General features: G+C 43.1%; 1 protein-coding gene across 1 annotated transcript in view; it reads right to left on the reverse strand.

Moving 5' to 3' along the window:
• Positions 1–25,115, reverse strand: part of LOC124545123 (fatty acyl-CoA reductase wat-like) — a 261,169-nt gene that overhangs the window by 46,280 nt on the left and 189,774 nt on the right. The window contains exon 7 of the mRNA XM_047123943.1: positions 19,419–19,691. Coding sequence (XP_046979899.1) covers positions 19,419–19,691 — 273 coding nt within the window. The remainder of the gene's footprint in view (positions 1–19,418; positions 19,692–25,115) is intronic.

Below are 25,115 nucleotides of genomic sequence, written 5' to 3' on the forward strand. Positions count from 1 at the left end.
GGTATAAGTTTCGTCTCCACTAGCCTTTAACAGTTACGGCAGATGTAGCAACTAAAATATTAATTTCTATGTAAGACAAATATAATATCAACCAATGGAAAATCCAGGATGGACTGTAACAATATAGTGAAATGGAAAGCTGCTACTCACCATATAGCGGAGATGCTGAGTCGCATATAGGCACAACAAAAAGACTTTCACAAATACAGCTTTCGGCCAGTAAGGACATCGTCAAAATTAGACGACAAACACACACAAACACACTCATTCATCGCACACGCACATGACTACAGTCTAAGGCAACTGAAGCGTTACTGGGCAAAAGCTGTGTTTGTGACAGTCTTTTTGTTGTGCATTTGCGTCTCAGCATCTCCGCTAACTACTGAGTAGTGACTTTCCCTTTCTGGATATTGTTAAGACAAATATAAGCTAACTATGATGTTAGCGGTGACAAATTTCTTTATACACGAGGGTGCGCTGAAAAGTGATGCAACGGAATTTTTTATATGAAATCTCTTAAAGCTTTTTAAACAAAACAAACGTTATAAACATTCTACCTCTGTATTCGTCATGTCCATATATTTATTTCTCAACATAGATAACCTGGAGACGAAACCATTTCTCCCAACGAGAGCCCTTTTTGATATGTAGCGTGTTCGTTTCCCAGAACCACATCCTCACATCTCCAGAATGAGACTTTCACTCTGCAGCGGAGAGTGCGCTGATATGAAACTTCCTGGCAGATTAAAACTGTGTGCCGGACCGAGACTCGAACTCGGGACCTTTGCCTTTCGCGGGCAAGTTCTCTACCAACTGAGCTACCCAAGCACGACTCACGCCCCGTCCTCACAGCTTTACTTCTGCCAGTACCGCGTCTCCTACCTTCCAAACTTTACAGAAGCTCTCCTGCGAACCTTGCAGAACTAGCACTCCTGAAAGAGAGTCCGCGAAAGGCAAAGGTCCCGAGTTCGAGTCTCTGTCCGGCACACAGTTTTAATCTGACAGGAAGTTTCATATCAGCGCACACTCCGCTGCAGAGTGAAAATCTCATTCTGGAATCATACCCCAGGCTGTGGCTAAGCCATGTCTCCGCAATATCCTTTCTTTCAGGAGTGCTAGTTCTGCAAGGTTAGCAGGTGAGCTTCTGTTAAGTTTGGAAGGTAGGAGAGGAGCTACTGGCAGAAGTAAAGCTGCGAGGACGGGGCTGAGTCGTGCTTGGGTAGCTCAGTTGGTAGAGCACTTGCCCGCGAAAGGCAAAGGTCCCGGTCCGGCACACAGTTTTAATCTGCCAGGAAGTTTCATCCTCACATCTGCTTCCATCGCTAACAAAGTGAAGTCTGCGCAGGTCTTCTTTAAGATTCTGAAGCAGATGAAAATCCGATGGGATCAAGTCGAGTCTGCATGGAGGATGATTGATGACAGTGGTCTCAGGGCGTCGGGTTGCTGCAGAGATCTCTGCCCTCGTGTGTGGTCTGGCATTGTTATACCACTCGTGAAGGAGAGGGAGCTCCATGTGTGGACAACTCCTAGAATTCGAAACTCAATTACAGCACGCTGTTTCTCACGAACATACGCAATTACGTTACACACTGCTACAACTCGGGGCCCTCTAGCGGCAGAAGGTAACAAATATTTAGACATGAAAAATAAAGATGTAGAATGTTAATAAAGTTTGTTTTAATTAAAAATATTTAAGAGTTTTGACATAAAAAATTCGGAGGCATTACTGCTGAGCACGCCGCCGTAGATACATTACTAACCCAATTACCTATCGGCCGTCGAGCATCGATGAGGAAACAGTAGTTCTAATGGACAGAAGAAAAATGAACGCTTGAGTCGCAGGTTACAGTGATTAGTAGTTTCTGTAATAGCTCAACAAAGACAGCGCAAATAACAGAGTTACGAGTTTTCTAATTTTTCAAATGTGTGTCGCAAATTTCAGCCCTCAAATAATTTCTGATTCCCACGCATTAATACTAACCCAAAATCCTGACAATGGATTGTGAACCTTTATATCAATATCTAATGAATCCGAAAGCGGCCTTTTATTATAAACAATTGCTGAAAATCATAAGATAGAATGTTGGGACATAATACTAAAACGTAGGATTAATTGAAATGACAGCTCGGGGAACCGAGTTTTGCTAGAAAGAGAAGCTCACTTATCAACTGTTTCCAGCCAACATAACATTGGTTAATAAACACGAACATAGAATGTTTGTATTTTGACCTTATCATGAATTTGTTACATTTCAGTTTACTCATTCCTATCGTTTTTCCATCGCAAAGAAAAATGTATATGTAATTTTAACAATACTGAAGGATTGCATACTCTCAAAAGAAATTAATTTCGTCCTTCATTCTTGTTCTGTAATCCTGAATGAATCTGAATACTAAGAAGGGAAACAGAATTTAGCACCAAACGAACATCAAAAAGGTATATGTCCGCAAACGGATAGTGACTTTTTAAATTTCCTGTTTTTAATGATGACACAAAAATTAAATTTCGTGTGTGGAGTTTGCATTTGCTGAAACATCTGCTTCTGACGTGCCATAATGTAAACAGACTTCAACTCACTTATAAGCGGGAGACATTATGTTTAAATGAGATTACGAACAATGGTCGACCAGGCATTCTTCACTTGGATTTGCCAGAGGTAAAGGACGTCTTTTGGTGCGTGTGAAAGTTTGAAATTCAGGTGAGAATCGAACAGGAACCTTCAGAATACGGTGCAAGAAGCAGTCTGTCAGACTGAATGAGAGTTCGAGTCTCGGTCCGGCACACAGTTTTAATCTGACAGGAAGTTTCAGGCTGTCAGACTGCCCAACGCACAAAAATAATAATGAGAAACACAGGCTTGTCGACATTCCACTTACACTGAAATTAATCTAGAGATCGATCCCATTACTTTCTCCATTTTTTTAAAGCACATTTCGTCTGCTGAACCTGTCAGTTCTACATCTACATCTACATCCATACTCCGCAAGCCACCTGACGGTGTGTGGTGGAGGGTACTTTGAGTACCTCTATCGGTTCTCCCTTCTATTCCAGTGTCGTATTGCTCGTGGAAAGAAAGATTGTCGGTATGCCTCTGTGTGGGCTCTAATCTCTCTGATTTTATCGTCATGGTCTCTTCGCGAGATATACGTAGGAGGGAGCAATATACTACTTGACTCCTCGGTCAAGGCATGTTCTCGAAACTTCAACAAAAGCCCGTACCGAGCTACTGGGCGTCTCTCCTGTAGAGTCTTCCACTGGAGTTTATCTGTCATCTCCGTAACGCTTTCGCGATTACTAAATGATCCTGTAACGAAGCGCGCTGCTCTCCGTTGGATCTTCCCTATCTCTTGTGTCAACCCTATCTGGTACACCCACACTGGTGACCAATATTCAAGTACTGGCCGAACAAGTGTACTGTAACGTACTTCCTTTGTTTTCGGATTGCATTTCCTTAGGATTCTTCCATTGAATCTCAGTGTGGCATCTGCTTTACCGACGATCAACTTTATATGATCATTTCATTTTAAATCACTCGTAATGCCTACTCCCAGATAATTTATGGAATTAACTGGTTCCAGTTGCTGACCTGCTATATTGTAGCTAAATGATAAAGGATCTTTCTTTCTATGTATTCGCAGAACATTACACTTGTCTACATTGAGATTCAAATCCCATTCCCTGCACCATGCGTCAATTCGTTGCAGATCCTCTTGCATTTCAGTACTATTTTCCATTGTTACAAACTCTCGGTATACTACAGCATCATCCGCAAAAAGCCTCAGTGAACTTCTGATGTTATCCACAAGGTCATTTATGTATATTGTGAATAGCAACGGTCCTACGAGACTCCCCTGCGACACACCTGAAAACACTCTTCCTTCGGAAGACTTCTCTCCATTGAGAATGGCATGCTGCGTTCTGCTATTTAGCAACTCTTCAATCCAAATCAACGGAAACACGAAGATCATTTATTTTAGAATGAGATTTTCACTCTGCAGCGGAGTGTGCGCTGATATGAAACTTCCTGGCAGATTAAAACTGTGTGCCGGACCGAGACTCGAACTCGGGACCTTTGCCTTTCGCGGGCAAGTGCTTTACCAACTGAGCTACCCAAGATTCTGGAAAGTTTGGAAGTTAGGAGACGAGGTACTGGCGGAAGTAAAACTGTGAGGACGGGGCGTGAAACGTGATTGGGTAGCTCAGTTGGTAGAGCACTTGTCCGCGAAAGGCAAAGGTCCCGAGTTCGAGTCTCTGTCCGGCACACAGTTTTAATCTGCCAGGAAGTTTCATCATTTATTTTTCTTTCTAATCCGCCAGTTACAGCAAAACCTCCCAAAAACAGCTCCACGCAAGAGAACGCGGCTGCCTGTCCGATCAGAACCACTGCTGGTTAAGAGTTGCGGCAGGCGACAGCCGCCGCACACATCACGCCGACCTGCATCAGTGCAGGCGACCGCGACGATTCGCACTTCGGGTCTATTATTTTAAGTTCCCGTTGCAGCATTCGTATCGACAAGCATAAAGTATTGTTCTGGTTTGGTTTTCCACACTAAACACCTTCTATAAGGGGCAGTTAAAGGAAAACAAGACTAACAGAAGAAAGGTATGTAAACATTACGCTCGAAAACAGAGGAAAGACACATCAGGAAGGAATTATTTGGATGTGACGGAAATTGTTGTATGTGCTGAAAAATGTACAGAGAAACAGGTACTTACAATTTCAGAAGAAATGGCTCATTTACTGAAGAGAAAGAGCTTCACAAATTTTGCAAGTCAATACCGCGTTGGCCCAACTCTGGGGGTCAACGCAAGCGTCCGAATCCACCCGTCTGCTTTGACCCGTGAAGTAGTAGCGTTGTGGTGTGTGACGTCACTACGGCACGGAGTTTTTGAGTCAGTTGTGTTTGTATATGTTTTGTTGCTAAATTTGGTGGTGCCCTCTGGTGGTGGATGTAGACGTGCTGAGTTTAACGTGTGGTAATTGGTTCATTCGAGTTTTAGTTGTCGTCGTGCGCACGTGGTTTTGAGTTTAGGAAGTCGGTGCGATAATGTGGGCTATGGGAATAGTTTTCAGTGAATTATTAAGATTTGTTGTTTATGTGATTGGCGTTTTTTGTTAGATCTGATTAGTCTGGTGTTTGTTGGGCGGAAAGAAGTCTAATTTTTTATTGCTTTTTTGTTAGGTATGGATATGACAGTGAAGTTCATGTGTGTATTACTACGTTTAGAGATGGGTGATGATACGATGTCTGTTACATAGCTGAATATGTTAGGTGTCACATTTGTGGCAACAACATCAGGTTCACGAGAGTTCCGGCGGCTTGGACCATGGATATGCATACGTGACGTTGTTGCACCCGTACGTTTGTGTGTCTGTGGAGGGGGGGGGGGGGTGGTACCTAATCCAGGTGGTATTGCCGGAGGCTTTTATTGGTAAGTAGTTTTTGGTTTGGTTTTATTCTATAGTAATTGTGATGTTTTGCTTGTTGTATATTTATGGAGGTCGTGTGACGTCGCAAGTTGTTCCGCGATAAAATTTATTGCGGTAGGCAACATTTCAGTACAGCCCGCAGTATTGGAGCCGTTGGGTGTGAAGGAGAGAGCAAGTTGTGTCTCAGCGATGAGTCAATCGCACCAGTCGCTTATGCTAGCCGTCAGATACAGTATACATGTCACTTCGAGCGACTGTATATTCTTGCCACTATGAACCTAAATAAACTATATTAAATATTATTCAGTCACTTTCAAAATTAGTAACTACCTTTTGTTATTCAGGAGAAGATTGTACAAAAATTTTAACACTTTAACAATCATAGTTTCAGAGATTACTGAAAAAGTCAAAAACCGACATGTAAGGAATTAAATTCAGTTAGGAACTATAACAGTTTATCTTTTGGTATCATAACCAGAACTTTCAATGGACAGAATTATTTAATTGAGATTTTAATTTAAAAATTTTAACTGCTTTTCATTTTCGTAACATAAAAATCAGATAAAATTATTATTTGTGCCTTGTGTTGCTGTGGGAACAAATGAGAGTAAACGTGAGAGTGTATGAGAAGCATATGTTAAATTTCAAAATTAAATTTGTGTAATACATTATATAATCATAGCATGGGGAAGATGTTTGTACCCACACTGCTGATGACGTATGTCTTAAGTGTACTTGCTTTTGTAAGGAGGCAGCCAGAATATCGGTATAAAGTAAAATCGATTTCTAAATTTATTTCAAGGCCAATTTTCGTTTGGTTTTCTTAAATCTTATATTAGTATTTGCATGTTGGAATGACGTAAATGCATGTGTGAATAGTGATTGATGTGGGCCAGTTTTGGCGCGAGAATGATCTCAAACGATGATTCTGATTGGCTGGTCAAACGAATCAGCCAATCAGAATTAAGCAGTTCCCGTGCACGACTAGATAGATGTGGTGTGGTAGAAGCAGCATCCAGTGGGAGTCGCTAGTCAGCTATTGGACGTGCAGGTCATGTTGAACGTTTCAGTCTTCATTATGTGTAAAATTTTGCCATGAAAGAAGTTACATTTACTAACAGTTTGTTGAAAGTTGGAAATTTTGGAATTGTTTTGTTGATAAGTTATATAGCGTGTGAACTTTCGTCCTGTGTAAGAATTCCGCGTGGCATGTTCTGTTTTCGTATACGGAATATTTGGCGAGCAGTTTCTGTTAAAGAAATCCACTGAAAAGGACCGAGAGTGAAACTCACTATTAGTCGCGGAACTGTAACTCTGAAATCGCTTAAATATTCGGGTCGGACTTATGAATATTTCTGGCTTCTTTGCGTGTGATCTGGATTGCATGAACTGTTAACTGAGAACAGTGGTCTTGTTAGAAAAGTACTTTTGGACTTGATGATAGGTTTTTTATTTCATTTGAAATAAATGAAATAAAAAGACTTGTATTAGAAATTTGATATCTTCCTGAAGGAAAGAAGCAACCACCTTCCACCCGAAAATTATTATAAGGGATTCATAGGATAGCTGGCAACTACAGTTTATGTGGACTTTGCATCGTAAGTATTGATGGGGTTCTCTTGAACGTTGCTTTTACGTTGTCAGCGCAGTATGCAGAGAAACGGGCTTGTGATCTACCGCCGTACTGAGGCAGGTGGAACTATTTGCAGTGAACAGTACGACGAACGAGCAAACTTTTATAACCCGCCCCGCCGCAATTGGTGCATCGGCCAGGAAAATCAATAGCAAAGTTCGGATGTGTAGGAACTTTACAAAAACAGCAGTGTCAAGTGAGCTCGTGAAATATTCACACGCGTGTGTAAAGGAACTATGGTAGGACAATAGGAGCGAGTGAAATGAACTTTCGTCGGAAAACGGCAATAAGTGGAACGAGGTGGCAGGCTACGTCGGCGACTGCTGAACTTCGAGAGGCGGCGTTCTACAGTAGCAGCCAGGCAGACGGAGTAGTTGGCTGCCGTATATGGAGTGCTGGCCCATAAACTGGATCGGTGGACCCGCTGTTTCATCTCGCCATACAGTCAGCTGCACGAGGCAAAAAATAAGTAATGTTCTACTTAAAGTTTTGTGTGCGTGTGTCAAGAAACTTTGCAAAATGGTATAAAATGATCAGGAGACAATAGATGAGAAACTGAAGGTAGATTTAGGTAATGTAAATTACGAAAATGATTCCGCAATTGATGATTTCAGTTTTAATGTACCACAAACAGAGGACATTGGTTTACTTGAGCCAAGGTCGTCTAACTATGGTGTAGATAATGAATTGAGCGTGGTGAAAGCCAATGTTAAATACATACCTGTAACTCTAAAAGAAATAAAGCAGGAACTAGTATCAGTGGCTTGTGAACCAAGAGATAGTTTCAGATATGTTAGTAAGTATTCTAAAGAATACGAATCGGATTAATGCTAAATGAAGGAAATGGGTAGTGCAATTAAATCTTCATTGAGTTCTAATATTGACAGAAAAATTAATAAAATGGGGTCTAATATCGACATTAAAATGAATAAAATGGGTAGTGACATTGACACTAATATGAATAAATTAGGTACTGATATGGATATCAAAATGAATAAAATAGGTTCAGATATAAAAACTTCCTTAAGTTCTGAAATAAATGAGTTACATACTGAAGTTGATCAGGGGTTTACTAACTTTTCAACAGAAATGGTTGCTAGGATGGAAGATAAAATTTCGAATTTGAGGGATATTTGGGAAAATGATGTGACTTCTGTTGTGTACATAGTTCCGCATAGTCAGCGCGTACACAACTTTCCCACTAGAGCGCGCTCCGCTAAGCACAACAGTGCAGGCGCAGCACTCGTCCATCTCCGCACTACGAGATGGCGCTGTCTTAGAGACGGACCAAATTTTGCTTCTGCCGATCTGCGTATTAATATGTAATGCAGCCAATGAGATTGCTGCTAACGTAGAACCTTTTCTCCTCGCGGGTCACATTCACGTGCAGTGATACCTGAATGGTATTATAACGAGTGTACAGACCTCCGATTAGTCAGTCTGCACCAGTATGTACCAGTCTGCATTAGTCTGCATTAGTCTATAGTCAAGTTTCAGTCTGCGTCTAATAAGATTATCATATTCCTGTACATAGCCATGAAGATAAATGAATAGAAACTTTGTCAAGTATCAGAGATATGTGAGAATAAGATTAACATACCAAGACCAAAGGAACTTCAGATTGTCAATTGTAAACAGCATCCAGAATCAAGTCAAGTAATTTCTATGCTTTTTATTATTTTAATAAATGTGTGTGAAAATTTATCAAGTTCTGTTTAAAGTTGGTCACCGTCAATCTGCTACTCTATGCGTGCAAGTGGCATTTCTATCGTCTGACCTAACGGCAGAAGATAAACACGCCATGATAAGACCACGAGACATATTGCTGACACTCGCCTACTTCGTTAGAGCGACAAGTCAAATAATCTGATGGTGTGTGTACCGAAGGTCTTACAGTACGCACACCACAACTTCGTTCAGTAATAATGTGAAAGGTGAAATTAATCATAAAACAAGAATGTAACTAGGCTGTTATAACAGTAAAAGATGAATATGGCTGTTCAAATTGAGCAAGTTGCTGAGGATAGCAAACAATTGGAAGAGCAAGTAAATTCAGAACTAATTAAATTTCATGTACAGGTCCAGAACATAGAAAAACACTGTAAGGATAGCCATGTTGCATTAGAAAGTCATGTTAACGGTGGAAAAGATGTGTGTGTTAAGTTTGCTGTGCAAGTGGCTAGTAAAATTACTAACATAGAAACTAATATCCAGCAATTCAGTATCAGTATGAATGAGTAATTGTGTGAGCATGAGGGTAGACTAACCCGAGTTGAGATTTGATCCTAGTAAAAATCTTCATCGAAAGGAATTTTTGAGTGATTTTGAGGATGTTTTGCTAAATTTTGCAATGATAAACAGTTCATTACTTCATATTTTATGGGAGAGGCAAGAACTTGGCCTCAGATAAATATGAGCGATTAGTGGAGTTCAGGCTTTTTGCGATGAGTATTGGGGAAAAAGAAAACAAATGGAGGTTTTGAATAAATTCCGGTCAGGGCAGAAGTATGATCCTAAAAAGAAAAGTGTTAAAAGATTTGTACAAAAGTGGGTTACGACTTTGTGATACTTGAATTTTAAAGTGGTAACGGAGCAAATAATTATGGGAATCGAAAACAAGTTGCAGCTGCATTGTTGTTGTTGTTGTGTTCTTCAGTCCTGAGACTGGTTTGATGCAGCTCTCCATGCTACTCTATCCTGTGCAAGCTTTTCATCTCCCAGTACCTACAGCAACCTACATCCTTTTGAATCTGCTTAGTGTATTCATCTCTTGGTCTCCCTCTACGATTTTTACCCTCCACGCTGCCCTCCAATACTAAATTGGTGATCCCTTGATGCCTCAGAACATGTCCTACCAACCGATCCCTTCTTCTAGTCAAGTTGTGCCACAAACTTCTCTTCTCCCCAATCCTATTCAATACTTCCTCATTAGTTATGTGATCTACCCAACCAATCTTCAGCATTCTTCTGTAGCACCACATTTAGAAAGCTTCTATTCTCTTCTTGTCCAAACTATTTATTGTCCATGTTTCACTTCCATACATGGCTACACTCCATACAAATACTTTCAGAAACGACTTCCTGACAATTAAACCTATGCTCGATGTTAACAAATTTCTCTTCTTCAGAAATGCTTTCCTTGCCATTGCCGGTCTACATTTTATATCTTCTCTACTTCGACCATCATCAGTTATTTTGCTCCCCAAATAGCAGAACTCCTTTACTACTTTAAGTGTCTCATTTCCTAATCTAATTCCATCAGCATCACCCGACTTAATTCGACTACATTCCATTATCCTCGTTTGGTTTTGTTGATGTTCGTCTTATATCCTCCTTTCAAGACACTATCCATTCCGTTCAACTGCTCTTCCAAGTCCTTTGCTGTCTCTGACAGAATTACAATGTCATCGGCAAACCTCGAAGTTTTTATTGCACCTCCATGGATTTTAATACCTACAATTTTTTCTTTTGTTTCCTTCACTGCTTGCTCAATATAAAGATTGAATAACATCGGGGAGAGGCTACAACCCTGCCTCACTCCCTTCCTGACCACTGCTTCCCTTTCATGTCCCTCGACTCTTATAACTGCCATCTGGTTTGTGTACAAATTGTAAATAGCCTTTGGCTCCCTATATTTTACCCCTGCCACCTTCAGAATTTGAAAGAGAGTATTCCAGTCAACATTGTCAAACGCTTTATCTAAGTCTACAAATGCTAGAAACGTAGGTTTGCCTTTCCTTAATCTTTCTTTAAGATAAGTCGTAGGGTCAGTATTGCCTCACGTGTTCCAATATTCCTACGGAATCCAAACTGATCTTCCCCGAGGTAGGCTTCTACTAGTTTTTCCATTCGTCTGTAAAGAATTCGCGTTAGGATTTTGCAGCTGTGGCTTATTAAACTGTATGTTCGGTAATTTTCACATGTCAACACCTGCTTTCTTTGGGATTGGAATTATTATATTCTTCTTGAAGTCTGAGGTTATTTCGCCTGTATCATACATCTTGCTCACCAGATGGTAGAGTTTTGTCAGGACTGGCTCTCCCAAGGCCGTCAGTAGTTCTAATGGAATGTTGTCTACTCCCGGGGCCTTGTTTCGACTCAGATCTTTCAGTGCTCTGTCAAACTCTTCACGCAGTATCATATCTCCCATTTCATCTTCATCTACATCCTCTTCCATTTCCATAATATTGTCCTCAAGTACATCGCCCTTGTATAGACCCTCTACATACTCCTTCCACCTTTCTGCTTTCCTTCTTCGCTCAGAACTGGGTTTCCACCTGAGCTCTTGATATTCATACAAGTGTTTCTCTTTTCTCCAAAGGTCTTTTTAATTTTCCTGTAGGCAGTATCTATCTTACCCCTAGTGAGATAAGCCTCTACATCCTTACATTTGTCCTCTAGCCATCCCTGCTTAGGCATTTTGCACTTCCTGTCGATCTCATTTTTGAGACGTTTGTATTCGTTTTTGCCTGCTTTATTTACTGTATTTTTATATTTTCTCCTTTCATCAATTAAATTCAATATTTCTTCTGTTACCCAAGGAGTACTACTATCCCTTGTCTTTTTACCTACTTGATCCTCTGCTGCCTTCACTACTTCATCCCTCAAAGCTGGATTGGAGGAAGAAAATAATTTCTGCACCCAGTGATGACATTGAACGGTGTGATCACTGTATTCAAGGTTCTCGGGTGTCCAGCCGGATCCGATCGTCGAAGTTCCACGATATTTCGGCGAATAACCGGTCCGTCATCATCAGGTGGTGCTGATGGAATGATCACTATTTGGAAAGACGTGCGAACCTTTTGAAAGAGGAAGAGAGTGCTAGGAGATATTATAGGCCTCCCGCTAGACCCAATGAAACAGAGGTGAAGTTAATGTAAACAAAATCAGCGTACAGCAAGCAAACAATTATAGAGGTAGAGGTCGAGGGAGAGGAGGTGCTGTTGTGAGCCGGTTCAGCGACCGAACTCGGTACTTTGACTACCGTCAGCTGCAGTCTGATGATGTAACGGGTAGGAGTAGCCCGCTCGCTGACAGGAATGGTTCAAATGGCTCTGAGCACTATGGGACTTAACATCTGAGGTCATCAGTCCCCTAGAACTTAGAACTACTAAAACCTAACTAACCTAAGGAGATCACACACCCATGCCCGAGGCAGGATTCGAACTTGCGACCGTAGCAGCAACGCGTTTCCAGACTGAAGCGCCTAGAACAGCTCGACCACCGCGGCCGGCGCTGACAGGAATGTCAGATGCAACAACAGCGTAGAGACGGAAACGAATAGCAGTCTGTAATAATGGTAGCGTTTGCAGACTGAAACAGTACTAATTAAACCCACTAGCGACACTCTTCGTAAAGAAGGCACCTAATAAACAGCATGAGGGTAGCATGATAGAAAACAGTAGGGTAGAGGAGAGTGACACTATAACAAAGTTTGTTTATCTAGGAAAAGAAGTATCATCTGGTGAAAGAAAAAATAAAAATATAGGTCGAAGGAACCATGGTAGTGAGGAAGCAGGTATAGAAAGTGAAGGCTTAGATCAGGAGGTGAGGGTGAATCAGCACTGCAAAACAGATGAGAGGCCTACCAGAGACGGTGGAAGTAACATTATTATTGGGGAAACAGTTGTGGAAGTACCCAAGGAAGAATATAGTAGAGCAGAGGAGATTGTGAATAGGGTGAATCAAGTAATTTCAGAGAGTGAGGAAGAGGGGTCAGAAGAAGAGGTAGAAGTAAATGATTCTGAAAATTCTGACTTCACCAAGGAGGGTTGCGGAAGTAGAGGTTATCAAAGAGAGTGAGACGCTAGAGAAATATTTTAATTTATCAATTGTGGGCAGGGTAGTTAAAGCTGCCACTACTGAGATGAAAGAGGACCCAGTTAAGGTATATGTATTTTACACAGAAGGGGTAGGTTTTGATAGGCAGCCAGAATATCGGTATAAAGTAAAATCGTTTCCTAAATTTATTTCAAGATCAATTTTCTTTTCGTTTGCCTTTATTAAATCTTATATTAGTATTTGCATGTTGGAATGACGTAAATGCATATGTGAATAGTGGTTGGCGTGGGCCAGTTTTGGCGCGAGAATGATCACGAACGATGATTCTGATTGGCCAGTCAAACGAATCAGTCAGTCAGAATCAAGCAGTTCCCGTGCACGACTAGATAGATATGGTGTGGTAGAAGCAGCATCCAGTGGGAGTCGCTAGTCAGCTATTGAACGTGCGGGTCATGTTGAACGTTTCAGTCTTCATTATGTGTAAAATGAAGCAGTAATTGGTTTCTCGCGTTTAGATTGTGTTGCCATAAAAGCAGTTGCGTTTACGAACAGTTTGTTGAAAGTCGGAAATTTTGGAATTGTTTTGTTGAAAAGTTATATAACGTGTGAACTTTTGGCTTGTGTTAGAATTCCGCGTGGCATGTTCTGTTTTCATAAATGGAATATTTGGCGAGCAGTTTCTGTTAAAGAAATACACTGAAAAGGACCGAGAGTGAAACTCACTATTAGTAGCGGAACTGTAACTGTGAAATCGCGTAATTATTCGGCTCGGACTTATGAATATTTCTGGCTGCTTTGCGTGTGATCTGGATTGCATGAACTGTTAACTGAGAACAGTGGTCGTGTTAGTTAAGTACTTTTGGACTTGATGGCAGGTTTTTTTTTTCAATTGAGCTAAAGCAAGTAAAAAGACTTGTATTAGAAATTTCATATCTTACTGAAGGAAAGAAGCAACCACCTTCCATCCAAAAATTATTATAAGGAATTTACAGGATAGCTGGCAACTAGAGTTTACGTTTGGTCAGCTAGTCAACTATTGGACGTGCAGGTCATGTTGAACGTTTCATTATGTGTAAAATGAAGAAGTAATTGGTTTCTCACGTCTAAATTGTGTTGCCATGAAAGCAGTTGCATTTACGAACAGTTTGTTGAAAGTTGGAAATTTTGGAATTAGGTCAAGGGACATGTCCGATTTCTGTTGTTTTGTTGGTGTAAAGGAATGCGATAATTTAAATTTTTTGGATATTATTTGTTTTGGAATGGTGCGGTGTTTATAATTGTTGTATATTCAGCTTGCCCATCAGTTTCATTTTATTTTTTCAGTTATGCGTTATTGTGTCATTTTTATATTTGTTCGTGTTTGTTGGAGTGTGTATGTAGTGTCGTCATTGTCGTAATTCTGTATACATTGGAAGTATAAGCAGCCATTTTCTTCATATTGATGACCTCATGGGTCAAGGCAGACTGGTGGAATCGGACGCTTCTGTAATGCCACCTTTATCCCATATGCACGCAGTTATTCGACTTGGCATTGGTTGAAAGAGGTGTTGGATGACCTCCTGGAGAATATCTTGCCAGATTGTGCCCAATTGGTGCGTTAGATCGTCAAAATACCCATAATCCTCTAAACGTTCTAAACTGATGAGAGATCCGGCTACCTTGGTGGCCGAGGTATGGTTTGGCAAACGCGAAGACAAGCAGTAGAAACTCTCCCCAGTGCGAGGGAGCATTATCTCGCTGACGTGTAAGTCCAGGATGGCTTCTCATGAAGGGCAACAAAACGGGGCGTAGAATATCGTCGACGTACCGATGTGTTGTAAGGGTGCTGCAGATGGCAACCAAAGGTGTCTGCTATGATGTGAAATGACACCCCAGACCACCCCTAGTTGTCGGGTGGTCTTGCAGGCGACATTCCAGTTGGTATCCTACCTCTATCTGGGACGTTTGCAGAGGAGTCTTCACTGGTCATCGGGGCTCAGTTAGAAGCGGGACTCATCACTAAAAGGCAGTTCTACTCCAGTCAATGAGTATCCGAGCCGAATGTGCCCGACACCGGTGCAAACGCGGTTGTTGAGGCCAGCTGTAGTCAGAGCAGGTGGCTCTGTCAGCCCAGCCCCCTTTCCGTGAGCCGCCTGTTAATGGTCTCTGTAGTCACTGAAGCGCCGGTTCCACGTCGGTCGATGATAACGATTAATACGGGGCTCTGAGTGTCTTTAGGCCGACTGCTTTCTTCCTGGCGCTGTGTTCGGCCATGTTTCTCCCGCTTCTGCCAACATCGTCGAATAGTGGCATCGATCCTATTCAGATTTCGAATTATTCGCCGACTACTACAACCGGCTTCTTTGAGTCCAACTAGATGTCCTCTCTCAAATGCTGACATCGGCGTTATAGTATGCACGTGCCTTTGTGCGGTGCATACTTACTGTCCAACTGAATACACGGAAGGAAATTCGCAAAGACTTAATGCTCTGGTATCGACATCTCCCTTGTTTACTATCCTTGTCAACTGCGCGGTGAAATTGTGCTGCAGCATCACACATTCATTCATTGGTGGCCGAAGTTTACAGTATTGCATTTTCCGTCGATAACTGTATGAATATCAGTTTGCGACCAAAAGTGATCAGGTGATACATTTACCCATTTTGAGACACGTCGGTACGTATCGTCAGGGAAAAATGTTTGCAGTTGCCTAAGGAGCCATGATTGTATCCAGGTTTGCACGTCTTAGTCCGGGTCCGCAGCTCGTGGTCTAGTGGCTAGCGTTGCTGCCTCTGTATCATGGGGTCCCGGGTTCGATTCCCGGCCAGGTTGGGGATTTTTCCTGGCCGGGGACTGAATATTTGTGTTGTCCTCATCCTTTCCTCATCATCCTTATTGTGGATAGACTGGACTGCGTAAAACACTGGAGCGTGACAAAATTGGGACTGATGATCGCGCAGTTGAGAGTCCCACAAACCAAACATCATCATCTTAGTTCGAAGGAAATCGATGGCTACGAATGTCTCTCTTCAGGAGTCCCAAAATATGGAAATCGCATGGGAAGAGATCGGGACTCTGTGGACAATGTGGAAGGGCTTCGTAGCGAAACTACAGCATCGTAGACAAACTTGGCAACGTTTTTTCCATGAAGACACTGACTGACTTCTTACATATTTTGATGAATGTGTTGTTAGTTATGGCGTTTACTTTTGCAATAATAAACAGTTACTGGTCCCGTCGGAGGTTCGAATCCTCCCTCGGGCATAGGTGTGTGTGTTTGTCCTTAGGATAATTTAGGTTACGTAGTGTGTAAGCTTAGCAGTTAAGTCCCATAAGATTTCACACACATTTGCACATTTTTGAACTGCCCCTTGCACAACCAGATAGAACACCTTTCAATAACAACAGCATTGAGATCATTGCTGATGCAGCATTGACGCAAGGACTCTAATATTGTTTCATTTCCCTAAAGTCACGCAGGATTCAAACAATTTAAGACGTTTAAGAAGGAAATAAATTATGGAGAAAATATTTTAGGAGTAGTAACAGAAAGCTGCACTGAAGGAGGACCAATAATGAAGAATTAATTAAAACTACAAAAAATACACTTTGTGATCAAAAGTATCCCCTCACCCCCAAAAACGCACGTTTTTCATATTAGGTAAACTGTGGTGCCATCTACTGCCAGGTACTCCATATCAGCGACCTAAGTAGTCATTAGACATCGAGACAGAGCAGATTGGGGCGATCCGCGGAACTCTAGGACTTAGGTGCGACTTGTGTCATATGTCTGTACGCGAGATTTACACACACCTAAACATCCCTAGGTCCACTGTTGCCGATGTGATAGTGAAGTGGAAACGTGAAGGGACACGTACAGCACAAAAGCGTACACGCCGACCTCGTCTGTTGACTGACAGAGACCGCCGACATTTGAAGAGGGTCGTAATGTGTAACAGGTAGACATCTATCCAGACCATCACACAGGAATTCCAAACGGCATCAGGATCGACTGCAAGTACTGTGACTTGGATTTCATGGTCGAGCGGCTGCTGATAAGCCACACATCACGCCGGTAAACGCCAAACGACGCCTTGCTTGGTGTAAGGAGCGTAAACATTCGACGGCTGAAAAGTAGAAAAACGTTGTGTGGAGTGACGAATAACGGTACACAATGTGACGATCCGATGGCAGGTGTGGGTATGACGAATACCCGGTGAACGCCTTTTGCCACTGTGTGTAGTGCCAACAGTAAAATTCGGAGGCGGTGGCGTTATGGGGTGGTAGTGGGCTTGCACCGCTTGTTGTTTTGCGTGGCACTATCAAAGCACAGGCCTACGTTGATGTTTTAAGCACCTTCTTGCTTCCAACTGTTTAAGAGCAATTCGGGGAGGGCAAATGCATCTTTCAACATGATCGAGCACCTGTTCATAATACACGGGCTGTTGCGGATTGGTTACATGACAATAACATCCCTGTAATGGACTGGCCTGCACAATGTCCTGACCTGAATCCATAGAACACCTTTGGGATGTATTGTAACGCCTACTTCGTGCCAGGCCTCACCCACCAACATCGATACCTCTCCTGTGTAGCACTCCGTGAAGAATGGAGTGCCATTCCCCAAGAAACTTTCCAGCACCTGATTGAACGTGTGCCTGCGATAGTGGAAGATGTTATCAAGGCTAAGGGTTGACCAACACCATATTGAATTCCAGCATTACCGATGGAGAGCGCCACGAACTTGTAAGTCATTTTCAGCCTGGTGTCCGGATACTTTTGGTCACATAGTTTATAATCGAGTCCAATACACACCATTTCGAGTGAAGTGTCTGATCGTAAGATGAGATAAAGACACATTGTCTACAGCTTAGCTATAGCTCATATATAATATTGAGCGAAGCGAAATAATGTGAAGTACTATTACGATGAAACTTATGTAAGAAAAACCTAAAAAATGAACAGACAAAGCAATACAAAACGTAACATAAAATGCAATAGGTGCAGCTTAAGTACATGAGGAACAAACCTTTCTTGCAAAAACACTTCAGTGCATAAAATTCTGTATACAGTCACATTTTACTAGTAACATGTCAGTGTGCGCTCAGGCTCGCTGGAAAGTGAAATGCCGATAGACGGCACTCGAATAGACAATATTAAAAGAATAAGTAATGTAAATAGAGAAATACAATAAATGAAGAAAATATGAAAGAACTAATAAAACTACAAACTTTACATCCTGGAAGCACAAATAATTTTTTAAACATTGCATGCAAATGAAATGCGTAGATAATAATTTAATAATTTCCAATATGTATATGGGTACAACGAAACAAGAGATAGCGTGTCAATGTCTGAGGTCTTCCTCAAGTAAGAAACGCTACATTGTGAACTCTAAGTAGTCCTTCTAAAGTCATGTGCAAACGGGAAGGAGTCTACAAAAATTTATTCTTGGGAACTTTCATACAGTACATATTAACGCTCAGTAAAATTCTGAACAGTGAACGGTATATGGCAGAGAACTGATTATTTATCAAATTTTAACGTCCATAACTTCTGCATGTCACTTTTATACCAGACGATAAGATTGTCTCCCCGGCGTTTTCTAGAAACGTGGGAGAATCCCGGAATACGTTTCAAGTTTGGCAGCTCTATGACCATAACTTACTTCCTGGAGTGGGTGAGTATTAACCTACTATATTCACTTGATTTTTCTTGTCATCTCTATCGAATATACTGAATGATTCAAACATAAAGGATGACTAGAGATAGCATATTTATGTTTTTGAAAAACTACAAGTAATCTCATCTTTTCTGTCGTGGATTATCAGTGTTAACCATAGTTCGGGCAAAGGCGGAGTTGGTTCTGCTGTAGCCGTCCATTTGCTCAGTGGGAAAGTATTTGCACGTCAGAGTGAAGACTTCGTTAACTGTCAGTAACTTGAAGATACGAGGCGTGTTTTTTTAAGTAAGTATCGTTTTGAAATTAAAACAAGACGTGCTAAGATATCTCAATAATTTTATTTTTACATGAAAGCCTGTACCTTAATCTACTTTTCTATATAATTTCCGTCAATATTGAGGCACTTGTCATAACGTTGTACCAGTTTTTGAATACCCTTCTCATAGAAGTCTGCCGCCTGACTTGTTAACCGCTGCATCACCACTGTTTTGACTTCGTCATCTTCTTGAAGACGCTGACCGCCCAGGTGTTTCTTCAAGCGCAGGAACAGATGGTAGTCACTGGGCGCAAGATCGGGTACTTACTTAAAAAACACGCCTCGAATATTTGCATTCAGTGCTGTATCAAACATTTTATCCTTTTCACAGTTAGTTTACTTTTGTATAATTTATTTATAAGCACCATGGACATATTCAGCTTCAGTTATGTTTTTGTGTTGGTCCTCGTCTATGATACTTTTGTATCGAATGAAATAACATATTTGGAGTAAATTGCTCGTCCACTGCAATCAATTTTGGCTAGAACACAAAAAATTCGAAAAAAACAGTCGTGTGCTAGTAATGCAAGCAATCTCGCTTCTTGCATAGCGTTGTACCACTTGGACATGAATTGACCGGAGAAGCATACTTACATGGGTTTCTTGCCCCTTAAACGCAGAAAGGTATCCACAAAAATTGCGGGAACGAGGTGGAGGAATATTGCGCAGAGGTCGTGCGTCCACTTCTTCCTGCACAGAATGAGGCTGTAGCACCAGAGGGCGGCCTGCGTAGGGAAGTTGGTGCCGTACTCCGTGTGGCGCATGAAGTCCCTCCACGTGACTGGGTGCCGCATCCCAGACACCAGGTTGTACACGCTGGGCACGGCAACAACTTGCTCTTGCTTAGGCAGCTGGCTGTGCCTCTGCCTGCAACAGATCCAACTCAAATGACTCACACTGCAACTTTCACCGTATCACTATTGCAGTTTACCAGACCGTTGCCATAGATCCAACTACTTACACACTACCTCTAGCAAAATGACAGTATCAAAAAGGTTGTATGTGCTTGAAAAGAATCTTATAGATCCTACACCCACTCCCATTTATTGGTTGATCGACCAAAAAATTGTAGGACTGGCCGACCGACAGATTTATTTCGTTTGTAGGGCGGTTGGTTGGGTCTAACTACCCGACATCCCACATCCCTACCACTTCACATAACAAATTGTGTCGCCCGAGAGAAGGTCTTTGTTATCAGAGCTCGCTGGAAGAAGCGCTGTTGAAAAAAATTGTTCAAATGGCTCCGAGCACTATGGGACATCTCTGGTCATCAGTCCCCTAGAACTTAGAACTACTTAAACCTAACCAAAGGACATCACACACATCCATCCCCGAGGCAGGATTCGAACCTGTGATCCTAGCGGTCGCGCGGTTCCAGTCTGTAGCGCCTAGAACCGCTCGACCACACCGGCCGGCAGAGATACAGGAAATGAAGCACTTTATAGCACATCGTGTTACGAACCCTTCCAAGAACGCCACGTCCAGTCAGGAGCGCCTGGGCGGCCGCGGAAAGCCGGACGATGGCGGCAGCCAGTAAATTGATTCACGTTCAAATCAAGCATCTTCTTGGTCAGAAAGACCTGCCACCCGAACAACTCAGGCTGAGGCAGGTTAGGAAACCTACGGTGCAAAATTTAAGCAGCCAGTTCTGTGGCTGAGCAGGCGACAGCTAGCAGCTGGAACACCCAGCAATTTGCACTGGAACTACTTTTTTCAGTCGTAGGCACACTAGTGTGAGGTACTGACCAGCTAACAAAACATCTGAGCAATGCCGCTCCGACCGATTCTGGAATATATTCTTGGAAGGTCCATTAGCTGCTGTCTCGCCCACGACAGCCTTTTGTCCATAAAGTACGTTTGGCCATGCGATGGTAAGGCTGAACGCTTCGAGACTTCGTTTGGCGATCGCGTGTATTTCGCTATACTACGGGAGGGCATTAATGCAAACCATGCGGTAACAGTCACCGAATATGATCCTCCTGCCGTCCCCCTCCCATCGCAACACCCTCTTTCGTTGCTGAAACGTAATTCTCATTGTTCAGTATTCCGTCTCCGAAGTGTTCTCAAAGTTGTGTAGCTGTTGGTGAATGCTATTTCTGTATGGCATTCTGCAAATGTCTCGATGTCAGTGGAGGCTGCCCTTGGTTAAGAACACGTTGTGCTGTGCTTATTTCAAAATATATCTCTTTGTACTAGTTTCTAAAGCTTTTATTTGCATTTCAGTTTCCACCATCTTCCCCAGTATCCACTGAAATCATTTGCAGGCTGTAGCTCATTCCTTCTCACAGTATGATACCGGGTAGAATAATAACATGAGATCCAGTGGCCTATCAATATTTGTCTCACCCACTAACTAGGGCAAGTTCTCTTCATTCATATCAGCAGGGCTACAAAATTACTAGTGAAGCAACAAGGACATGGTAACGTATTCATTGTGACTGTGTTTCTAATAGCACGATCCTTATATGTAATGTATGATGCCGGTGGTTGAATCCATCTGTGGTCAGTTTCAAATGTCGGTTCTCAATAGTATTCCTCGAAAAGAACATCGTCTTCCCCTACAGGGATTCCCATTTCAGCCACCCGGCGAGTGTAACCCGACTACTGGAAAAGAGAATGTCTCGTCATTCGAAGTGACTGTCATGAACGATTTAAGTAATCAGCCTATTTATTTGATATCAGTGACACACCACCTCGCGGGTGGCTAGGCGTTATTTCGTTGGGACGATATCTTTCAACGATGTTCGAATCTCTCGCCTAGACAGGGAGAGAAGACCATCGTAATAAAATCAGATGCATTACCGAATTTGTAAAGTGATACATAGTATAAGCCTTATATTTACAACTTCCCTGTGTAGTTACCTTAGAGTCTCAAAGTGAGGAGACGTCCTGTGACTGTGGTAGATCTTAGAGCTCCATCATGAGCTAAAATGAGTTTAATGTTCTTATCCTGTGGTACAGTATATGACAGATAAGAAATTTTTCTACCTGGTGAGAGAATACTTAGAGGGAATATAGCCTATGCCATAGTCCTGTACAGCACAAGAAGTAACGATACTTTAGCGATGTGAAAACGCGTGTACGGTCCGATTACTTCTATCTCCGACTGTAACTCGTATAAAAGGGAGAAATCTACATTTCACGTGATAAATTCGAGGTGTATGGTGAACAACATAGCTGCCTCGGATTGGGTAAAATAGATTTTTTTAAACTGGTGGGCCAGTGTCGCGGTGGAATTGTTTAGAACTACTGTACACGTCCAAGCTTCAACTGCTTTCTTCGCAGTACTCTCCAGCTGGCTGCAGTGGCGGTCATAACGAGTCGGGAACTGGAAGTATCGAACTAGCTCAATCTGGGCCGGGTACAAAAACTGCGCGGACCTGTCTGATATTGCGGGCCATGAACAAGTGGATGGGCGTGCTGTGTTTGGATATCTGGGAGGTTAGTGCACGGGGTGTGTGAGTGTTTCAGCGATCTCCGACATCTACCCATGGTAGCTACTGCTACGCAATGGGTCATGCAGTGGATTCTGTCTTGCAGAGATATTTTCTGCAGTCTCTATCCTATCACGCAATACAGTTCTCATTCTTGCGAATGTAGCGAAAAGAACCAATTTAGAAATTGTATAGTACTTTAAAAACATAGTCGCGATGCCAAATTCCCTACTTACTGTTAATCTCCAACATCTGGCAACGACAACTTCTACTACTGCAGATTGGAGCGTGGTTTGAATTTTTGTTTAGAGCCTCTCAATACATCACAGTAGACTATGTCTTGCAGTGGTGTTTGCTGTTGTCTCTATCCTATTACACAGCACAACCTCCTCCTCCTTCTTCTGAATGTAGTGGAGAAAATCAAGTTAGGAATTCTCTAGTGCTTGAAAAAACCAAGTGTGACATCAGATTCCCAATTGATGTCGATCAATGACACCTACTCGTGACAGCTTATTTTAAGTGTTTCATAGTTAGTGCTTCTCAATACATCACAGTGGGCCGGCCGGAGTGGCCGAGCGGTTCTAGGCGATACAGTCTGGAACCGCGCGACCGCTACGGTCGCAGGTTCGAATCCTGCCTCGGGCATGGATGTGTGTGATGTCCTTAGGTTAGTTACGTTTAAGTGGTTCTAAGTTCTAGGGGACTGATGACCTCAGATGTTAAGTCTCATAGTGCTCAGAACCATTTTTGAACATCACAGTGGACTCTGTCTTGCAGTGGTATTTGCTGTTGTCTCTATTCCATCTCACAGTAGAACATTCCTCCCTCCGACCGAATGTGGTGGAGAGAACCAATTTAGGAACTATATAGTACTTTTAAAAACCCAATCGCGCCTCAAATTACCGACAGATCAACTTTTTGTTTCCGATAGTTGCATAGCGTGGTATTGACGGACATGACCGGCACGGATGTGGGCTTCTCCCCCAGCCAGTGCAAACAGGGCTACGCTGGAGTCGGAGTACGGCGCGCTTCAAGACTGCGAGTTTGTGTGATCGTCAGGATTTTTTTACATCTAATAAGTTTAGTCGAAACATTGTGGTGGAGGAGGGTGTTTATGCTCTCAAACGTCAGTGCGTACAAACCTCGCATATATTTAACGCTACAATCTACACTCCTGGAAATTGAAATAAGAACACCGTTAATTCATTGTCCCAGGAAGGGGAAACTTTATTGACACATTCCTGGGGTCAGATACATCACATGATCACACTGACAGAACCACAGGCACATAGACACAGGCAACAGAGCATGCACAATGTCGGCACTAGTACAGTGTATATCCACCTTTCGCAGCAATGCAGGCTGCTATTCTCCCATGGAGACGATCGTAGAGATGCTGGATGTAGTCCCGTGGAACGGCTTGCCATGCCATTTCCACCTGGCGCCTCAGTTGGACCAGCGTTCGTGCTGGACGTGCAGACCGCGTGAGACGACGCTTCATCCAGTCCCAAACATGCTCAATGGGGGACAGATCCGGAGATCTTGCTGGCCAGTGTAGTTGACTTACACCTTCTAGAGCACGTTGGGTGGCACGGGATACGTGCGGACGTGCATTGTCCTGTTGGAACAGCAAGTTCCCTTGCCGGTCTAGGAATGGAAGAACGATGGGTTCGATGACGGTTTGGATGTACCGTGCACTATTCAGTGTCCCCTCGACGATCACCAGTGGTGTACGGCCAGTGTAGGAGATCGCTCCCCACACCATGATGCCGGGTGTTGGCCCTGTGTGCCTCGGTCGTATGCAGTCCTGATTGTGGCGCTCACCTGCACGGCGCCAAACACGCATACGATCATCATTGGCACCAAGGCAGAAGCGACTCTCATCGCTGAAGACGACACGTCTCCATTCGTCCCTCCATTCACGCCTGTCGCGACACCACTGGAGGCGGGCTGCACGATGTTGGGGCGTGAGCGGAAGACGGCCTAACGGTGTGCGGGACCGTAGCCCAGCTTCATGGAGACGGTTGCGAATGGTCCTCGCCGATACCCCAGGAGCAACAGTGTCCCTAATTTGGTGGGAAGTGGCGGTGCGGTCCCCTACGGCACTGCGTAGGATCCTACGGTCTTGGCGTGCATCCGTGCGTCGCTGCGGTCCGGTCCCAGGTCGACGGGCACGTGCACCTTCCGCCGACCACTGGCGACAACATCGATGTACTGTGGAGACCTCACGCCCCACGTGTTGAGCAATTCGGCGGTACGTCCACCCGGCCTCCCGCATGCCCACTATACGCCCTCGCTCAAAGTCCGTCAACTGCACATACGGTTCACGTCCACGCTGTCGCGGCATGCTACCAGTGTTAAAGACTGCGATGGAGCTCCGTATGCCACGGCAAACTGGCTGACACTGACGGCGGCGGTGCACAAATGCTGCGCAGCTAGCGCCATTCGACGGCCAACAACGCGGTTCCTGGTGTGTCCGCTGTGCCGTGCGTGTGATCATTGCTTGTACAGCCCTCTCGCAGTGTCCGGAGCAAGCATGGTGGGTCTGACACACCGGTGTCAATGTGTTCTTTTTTCCATTTCCAGGAGTGTATTTGTGACGGAAATTTCATTACCTGATTTGCATAATGTTTGCATGTGATGCTCAGACGTTGAAAATATGTTCTGTTATGAAGAAAGATCATTGTAAGGTGAAAGTGAGTGTTTAAGGGGATCTATTTGACTCCTGTAAATTGTTAAACAATTAATTTGACAGGGTAGCGCAAATGGATTATTTGGCTCTATTTTTGATATCGAAATTACATCAGCTTTTGCTTTGTATCTAGCATTAGCCAATAGGAATACAGTATTCTGAGGA

The sequence above is a fragment of the Schistocerca americana genome, chromosome 8, assembly GCF_021461395.2.
Source record: "Schistocerca americana isolate TAMUIC-IGC-003095 chromosome 8, iqSchAmer2.1, whole genome shotgun sequence".
Classification (NCBI taxonomy): Eukaryota; Metazoa; Arthropoda; class Insecta; order Orthoptera; family Acrididae; genus Schistocerca; species Schistocerca americana.